Source organism: Sesamum indicum, linkage group LG6, assembly GCF_000512975.1.
Source record: "Sesamum indicum cultivar Zhongzhi No. 13 linkage group LG6, S_indicum_v1.0, whole genome shotgun sequence".
NCBI lineage: Eukaryota > Viridiplantae > Streptophyta > Magnoliopsida > Lamiales > Pedaliaceae > Sesamum > Sesamum indicum.
The window spans coordinates 1,937,564-1,945,802 of NC_026150.1; the positions used below are offsets into that span (position 1 = coordinate 1,937,564).

General features: G+C 36.8%; 1 protein-coding gene across 1 annotated transcript in view; it reads right to left on the bottom strand.

Annotated features, from left to right (window-relative positions):
* Positions 1,109–8,239, bottom strand: part of LOC105163315 (protein transport protein Sec24-like At3g07100) — a 10,299-nt gene continuing 3,168 nt past the window's right edge. The window contains exons 5-15 of the mRNA XM_020694454.1: positions 8,146–8,234; positions 6,969–7,076; positions 6,685–6,888; positions 6,254–6,485; positions 5,136–5,285; positions 4,841–4,997; positions 4,346–4,473; positions 3,860–4,182; positions 3,591–3,779; positions 2,525–2,765; positions 1,109–1,648 (exon numbers count right to left, since the gene is read on the bottom strand). Coding sequence (XP_020550113.1) covers positions 2,532–2,765; positions 3,591–3,779; positions 3,860–4,182; positions 4,346–4,473; positions 4,841–4,997; positions 5,136–5,285; positions 6,254–6,485; positions 6,685–6,888; positions 6,969–7,076; positions 8,146–8,234 — 1,814 coding nt within the window. The 3' untranslated portion in view covers positions 1,109–1,648; positions 2,525–2,531. The remainder of the gene's footprint in view (positions 1,649–2,524; positions 2,766–3,590; positions 3,780–3,859; positions 4,183–4,345; positions 4,474–4,840; positions 4,998–5,135; positions 5,286–6,253; positions 6,486–6,684; positions 6,889–6,968; positions 7,077–8,145; positions 8,235–8,239) is intronic.

The window sequence follows — 8,239 nt, forward strand, 5'->3', positions numbered from 1 at the left end:
GGAAAAATAGTTAAGTGTTATGAAGTCCCTATTTTTGGGCTCATATATAACGTGAGAAAGCACGTAATTATATGATGATAGGAAAAATTTTAACTCAATACGAGCGTGGGCAAATCTAAACCGATTGCAATGCAAGTGCAATACACCTATTGTGTGATTGATATACAATTTAGGAAAAGTGATTAATCACACTGCAAATATATTACATTTGCTTTATGATTGATTTGATTAAATTAAACCTAAATTTGATAAAAATTTCCAGCACGACAGATATTGCAATTTTTGTCTATGTTTTGAGTTTAAAGGGAAGTCTCAGGGGACTAAAATAAGAGAGGGAATGTTGACAGAATTGAGGATGGGAATCTTGAAAGTAGGGAAGAGATGCAGTGTTAGAAATTGTGGTGACAGAATTTGTTGGTGTCTGAACCTGCTTGGGGCTTTTGAGATCCCTTCTTATCCTACATACTAAACTAATAATCCCATTCTTTAGTATCCTTTTTTTCCCAGCATTGCTTGCCTGTGTATCTGTGATTGCTCATTACCCTCCATTGGTCCAATCACAACGCAAACTCATTCTTTATTATTGTACAAACTACTTTTTATGTGATGTTTGCTCAGCACTTACTATTTGTTTATGTTATCCTAACTAATCCACTTTCTTAACTTGAGACCGAACACATTTAAAAGTAGAGAGCATTCCACTTATCTTCTTTCTTGAAAAACCAAAAAATAGAATTTTGTTGTTCTTGAGATGAATAATTCTCAATCTTTTACATGCTTACACCTCTTTGAGTTTTGAATGTTCAGTAAGGACAGACCTGCATCGTTAGTCAATTCAGTTTTCTGATAAAGAGGATAGAACCGAAGAATGTTGTGAAGAGTTCCACCCCAATCACAAAACTCAAACCCAGAAACATCAACGATTTAGCTTAATTTGAACTGGACATAGAACAGATGTCGATTCCCTTTGGGTGTTTTGTGATTTGGTTAACAGGGGGCTGTTTACTGTAAACAAGAATGTCCACCAACAGCTTTCTTCCGTTACTGCTCAATTATCTTCAAGTTATTTTGCAGTTTAATGGAGAAAGAACGGTACACCAGCCAAAAGAAATGGTAACAAGAGGAAAAATTCACTGCAGGGGAGCACCCCCCAAATACAAAAAAGAATATTCTCGAGTGTCTACCTCTAAATACACAGCCTAAAAAGATCCACAACTGAAAGTGCCAACGATTCCAAAAAGAAATCATGCCATGCGAATACAGCAATAATTATCATAAGCTATAAACCCAAAAAAGTTCAAACCAAAAATAGTCCATCATGAATGTGATCTATGGGTTCTCTTATTTTAAGCAGTCTGTATATCCCTGCACCATAAGATACGATATGAACCAAAGGGGATGCTGGCCCTCTTTGAATTCCCTTCTAATTGAGATCCAATGAACCATCAGTCTGGGACTTTTTTCTTTGGAATACAGCTTTATCTGGCGATTCGCCATTTAAAGACGCATGTAGAATCCTCCAGTCTCATCATCAACCTATATCTTATGTTTGCATCAAAACCTCTTAGTTCGTGAATTTGGAATTCTCAAATTTGATCACCAGCTGCAGTTTTCTTCAAAATTCTTACTTGGCCATAACATCAACTGCCTGTCAGTAAGCAAGGGGAATTTTATCATGTCCTTAGCAATAAGATTCAATCTCATCATATTGATGACATTGCAAATAGTGTAGCTAAACATAATATAATCAATTACCAGAATGAGAATATGTTCAAAATCTAGTCAATGTTTTGAGGTCAACTATATCTTTAAACAAAGATTTAACTACTTACAATCTCATGGTTTGTGATCAGGGTTCAAAAAGAATAAGGGTTTCTGCTTCAATTTTCTACAGCTTAGTTCACATACAACTTAGCCAGCCTCTTATTACCAGTCAAAATCTTCACGTCCAAGAGACAGTCTGATAACCTTCACTACAAACTGAAGAACATATTTCCGATTGAGTTTTCAGTTTCTTACATTCTCAAAATTTCATCAGGACATACTCCACTTCTAATCTCTAATTCTGAACCAGGGAAAACAATCTCTAGTTGCACGTTGATAGGCATACAAATCCAGTAGTGTAACATAAACAACTTTATTTTTACATACTTTCAGGTCTCAAGTCCCACGGGTACATTCTTTTAATATGACAGAGAGAAATCCTAATATGCCAATAGCTATCCAATTGCTGAAGTGTTGAAATTTGACCCGACAGCAGAATTAATTATAAATCATATCAATGCCAAGGCTATCAAGAGTTTTCTTCAACAGAAATAAAATGGGAAGGAAATATCAAAACTCTGTCACTTGCATGATGCATAGCTTATGCAAAACCTTTTAGCTGATACAGCAAGCAACGAGAAAGAATTGATGTGATATTCCTTTCTCATAGACATCCCCAAAACACGAGGGGGAAAAAAAACTTTACTGCTTCAGAATATGCTAAAGCCCAATGCATTACTAAAGCTAATAAGAACATTACCTATATATTATGCATTTTGTTGAATTTGACGGAATAGTAGCATCATCCAGTCAGCATAGCCATTTGCACCACCAATCTGGTCCTCAACTAGATTTGTGAGTAGGAAGAAGCCTTCCCTTGGTTGTTCACCTTGCCTCACAAGATGGCATAGTTGAAAATATGACGGGTCACTCTCCCTAAATCTATCAAGTAACTTCATCAGCTTCCTTGACATTTCATTGTCTCGCTGTGAAAGGCTAACCTGGATTTGGCAAAGACACAAAGACCACGTACAAGAAGACCAAGTCAATGAAGTTGCAGCTGGAAGTGGGACACTTAAACAGGAATGTTTTTAATACAAAGATTGTAACTGGCTAATACTGCAATAAACACCATCGAATTGCTGCATAACTAAGGATTTTCACGCATACAAAATTTGAAAATAAAAACGTTGACAATAGATGGCCATTAAAGATGATCACATCATCTAAGCACTTGACTCACACTCAGGGTTGGAATGTGAAATTCGACAAATAAAAGCTATCTTTTCATAATTGGACTTGCAATAGATTTGTCAACAAGGAGCCTTCCTATTCTAACTCAACTCAGCACATGGAAACATAAAACCACCTTGCAAAGCTGGGGCCATAAATTTTATCTGCTAAACAAACTACAATCTGGAACAGGGCTGACTCTTTCACAAACCAAAACGAGAAGCTCCTACAGGACATTTAAAAATATTAAGAAAAAAAATGTTCTTCAGTGAAAATACCTCCCAAGTGAAAATAAAATCTAGAACAATTCTCATTTTCCATCAAACCCAGTTAGAGAAAAAATGAATCAATTTCAGATCAAATGATTTGTCCAATACCTCCAAAGTGATAAGGTTTGACCGACTTTTTCAGAGAAAAGAGCAAAAACACAAGCACAATACAGATCACATGCATGCTTACAAGCCTGCACCAAATGGTGCTGTTTCTTTCCCTTAATGCAGAAGACAAAGAAATGACTAAGCAGATAAACTAGCTTAATTCACAAACTGAAAGGTTGGTATACAGGAATATTTCAAACAGTAAATCAAGCTCACCTTTGAGTAGTCTGTGATGAACTCTTCCCCAAGCAAATTCCTCGTTATATCAGGTGAAATAGATCTGCCAAACCATATGACAAACCTGAAACCATCGTCAAGGATATAGAGACCTCTGGTATCTAAGCTCTGTGCAGTAAGTGGTAGCCTTTTTCTGATGTTGTCAAGCTCTTCAGCCTGTGAAGATATCTGGGAATTGGTAAGATGTGCTTCAGAAATCCGAATTATTAACTCCATCAGAGAAGAAAACAAGAATTCAAGATACTTACTTTTACAAGATAGTCATCCACACGAACCAGGTCAGGGTAAAGAAGTTTCAGCAAACTTTTAACAGGTAAAGCCATCATGGTATAACCAGCTGCACAGCGTTCATCGGGCTGGGCATCAGCATAGCCACCACGGAGGGGTGTTGATTTACATAATGCTAATCCATACAACGGTAAGAATTTTAGTGATTCAGGGTAAATCATCCTTCCACTCAAGCGATGCTGAACAGCATACAGGTTTCTGTATTCTCTCAGGGCTTTGACAATCCGAAGTTGAACGGCATTCCGAGCATCTTCCAACTTGGAGGACAAAGTTTTCTCAATTGCTGCAGATTAATTTATCCAATAATTAAATTGATATTAGTCTACAATATTTATGAAGAGGAGGTAAACTCAGATGCTTCTATCTTCTCGTTTGACCTTTCCCCCGAGTTTGAGAGATTCGGCTGAGGAAGGTAAAGGGAAAGGGGGAGATGGAAACTTCTTTACCTAGCCTGGAAAACAAAGAAATAATTGCTCCAGTGTCAGCCAGGCGGTACATTTCTCCTAGATCTGCAACAACTGGAGCAGCTGCCGTGTGTACCCTGATACGCCTTTCTCCAGAAGAAGAAGTATATCTTAGCAATGGTTAAGGGATTATTATTATCTATCCTCAGAGAATTTAAGCTCATAAGGATCCCAAATATGAAAAGTTCCAGATAACAGGTAACAGCAATGAAGGACTATCTAAAATTTTCAATCATCTTAAACTATAGAAATAATAGAACAGAACCTTAAAAAATATAGCAACTCTTGAAGGTGAAACAGCCACATTTCATGAGATAAATAAGGAAAGAATAGAAACCTTCGATTGTCCAAAAGAAAAGGAAGTTAGCTTAGATGTGACCACCATGAAACAACTGAATTCAAAAAAGAAAGAACTTATATGAAACAGGCCCACATTTGCAAGATATCCACTTAAACTATTTTGTGAGACAAGGATACAGCAAAGCAACTTGGAAGTACACAGTCTGCGTGGTCAACAGGGTCTCTTCAAGAGACAACTGCGCTGCATAAGCTTTATCACAGTCAACAGCGGGAAGTGCAAGTAAGTCTGTGGATCTTAGCATAAAGTTTCCATGATAAGATGTGAAACGCACCCCTGCAGAAAGGAAAAGACACAAGCTTGCAATATAAGAAGCTTACCAAACAACATTATAGGAAAAAATAAAAGAAAAATGATCAACATGCCAACCAAGTAATGATTTTCATATCTGCAGCCTGCTATGTTAAAGTTTACCTTTTCCACATCTTATACGCATGACTGCTTCCCATGCAGTCTCTCTAGTGAGATCTCTGGCCAGCTCATGTCTCAACTTATCTTTGTGAATACTGGACTGGAAACTTGGATAATAATACACCTGACCACCAGTATATTTTGCTAGAGTTCCTATAAAGCATTAATAATGGCAGATTAATCGTAATTATCTGGCAGAAAATGAAGACCCAAGTTACTCCAATAACTAGTAGCGTCTCATCAGCAGCTTAAAAAAGCAGAGAAGTTTAATAAAAGGGTGAGCCTCGCATATGTTGGTAACTCCAGTATCATCTCAATGCTCCTTTCCTACTTGTTACATTACACTGATAATTCCAAAACCCAGGATTTCAAGACCTAGGGAATCTCATGAATTTTCGGTCAGCAATCTTCTATGAATTATAATAATGAGTTGCACTGAAGCAATTAGCAGAAGACAAATTTCATGGTTTCAATGCGCGCTGTCAAGTTTTAGAGCATAAGTCGTGTTTTCATTTTAAAGAAATCAGACTTCCCCACTAGAATTAGTCATACAACATTCAATCACCTACATATTTCTACTGCAATTTGTTATGAAGCAAGAAGGATAAGACTAGTTTTATGGACTGTGTTTTATCCCTCTTGTCTTGAGGCCATCAAGTCTCAAAAGAAGAAACGAACCTCTTAAGGCACCACTTAGCCTACATGTATGAGTGTGTTATTTCTGTTTCTTCTTGTCGCTTCAATTTATAATTCCCTAACAATCTCTAAATTGGTTAGACATCAATGTATCATATTCTCCAGTTTAAACCTATTCTACGTTAAAATTTAAATTATTTGCAATTTAGTTCTCATCCTAGTACTCTCTCAATCCAGAATCTATAGGTCCTTCCTGACTTGCGCATGAAACGGCGAAAGTAGAGACACATGTTGAGGACTTCTAAATCTATCATATGGCAACCACAAACGGCATATTTAATCAACTAATTTTATAAATGCATCATTATATGTGGAGATCCAAGGATGACTAGAACTGAAACATGCTGAATAACAAATCAATCACCGACAAAACTGTAAGTTGATTATTCCACGTAAACAGAAGGTTTAAGCAAGTTAGAGCATACCTAAGGATGCTATATCTGTGTACTTATCACTAAAAGCATATACATTCACAGCTATCTGATACTTGGTAAAATCAGCGGCCATCTGTTTATAAAATGGATCTTCTGGTACTCGTAACATATGCTCCTTGTCTGTCCCATAAACCCGAATATCATCTCCACGCAGCCTAAGGCGGCCAACACCAAGTGATGGCAGAGTATTCTGGAAAATCAGCAATTTACCACCAAGTTGGCTCTGACAATAGAAATAAAAGTTAATTAGTGACCAGGTGAAGGGACAGCAATGTCCCAGAGGTTCAACCTACAAACGGGCGATCGAAAGGTAACTAATAAAGCCAAATGGGGCAAGATATTACAGAAAAGTTTCCAATAATACCAAGGCAACAGTTGATAATCAACATTAAGAGTGGTGTAAATAACAGAGGCAAACATACCATAACCATGAATGCAGCTTTAAGAGCTGGACCAAATGCAGACTCCACATTCGTGTTCTCCTGGAACATGGAGGGCAAACTATCAAGGAATGCCTCCACCACACTTCTAGATTCTGACAAATTGACTAGAAGGTCATCTGGCAATGGAACAAATATATCATCCAAATCGGAGACGACCATCATCTGAGGCTGTGTCAATGATGACTGGCACAAGAGGAAGCCACTAGTTATTAAGTTAAATGGATTAAATGATTTACCATAACTCTATGACATCAGTCACTTACTTTCATGTTGTAGAAATGTATGGTACTATCATAAGTTATGAAGCCAATCTGAGTTCGAGTTGAACCAGGCAAGCTATCCAAACAAGACTTGATAGTTTGTGCCATAACCTGCAAATGTAATGCAGGTTAGCATTGATTCATCAGATGCACAAGACACAAGCAGATGAAATAACTTGGGAAAATTGATATAAATGCTTAATTTCCACCTATATAATCAAGATAGAAAAAACATCCACATCATAGCAATTAAAAGATAGAGAAAGAAGACCGTAATTGAACAAAACAAAAGCAGTTCCCAGACCCCTATGGTGTTAAGCTGCTTAGCTGAAAGCATCAATTAACAAAGGTACCCCCTTCTAGACTTATGAAAATAGCAAAACGGAAGCCCAGAATTTACTGTATGAAAGTTGTTAGAAAATTAGTCCATAGTCGTCAGACACATGGAATTGAAATTAGAATTTTAAAAGTGCTTGAAAAGAAGCTGAATCTGGAATCTGAATTCACTTTGTACGACAATACTGTTCTTAGGGAAAAGATGAAATGATATGGAATTTGGAAGAAATATATAGTTCTTTTGAATAACAAATAAATTCATAACCGACCAATTGCGGGAGCAATTTCATTTAATGAACAAGCTACTATTCAAATGACTATCTAATTTAATTTGTTCCAATGGCTGAAAATAGGATTAAGAATAAAATAAACCTAGAAATTCCACCAAATGTTATGGTAGTTCCTTTGTAAGATCAACATACTATATTGTTAGTTCTTTCAGATATTTCAAATTCTCGAATAATGAATATATTAACCCTTTTTAATTTCTTAAATGTGATAACAGTAATTTAATTCTTACAAAAGAGTAACAAATCCTGTGATAGACAAATTCCCTAGGGACAGCCTAATGGTTCGGGCACAAGACTTCCCTATGGGAGGTCTCCTGTTCAAACCTTGGGTGTCTATGTGTGTTGGGTGCGCGAGTGTAATAAAAAAAAAAATCCAATGATAGAACACATCGTAAAGCATATCATACAAATAGATCTGGTAGCCAATTCCTAGCTCCTTCACTAAGTACATTTAAGACAGTAGCATGCCAACCACATTTTTTGCGAGATGAATCTCTTTACCAAAATGCACAAGCATCTCACTGAAGAATATTTACTTTTACTAGAAAAGTTACCTCTAGCATTCCGCTCTGAACTGCAGTTATTGATACATCGATGAGGAAAAAGTACAATGGCGGCATTGGAGGACGGGCCATGTACAGGAGCAAT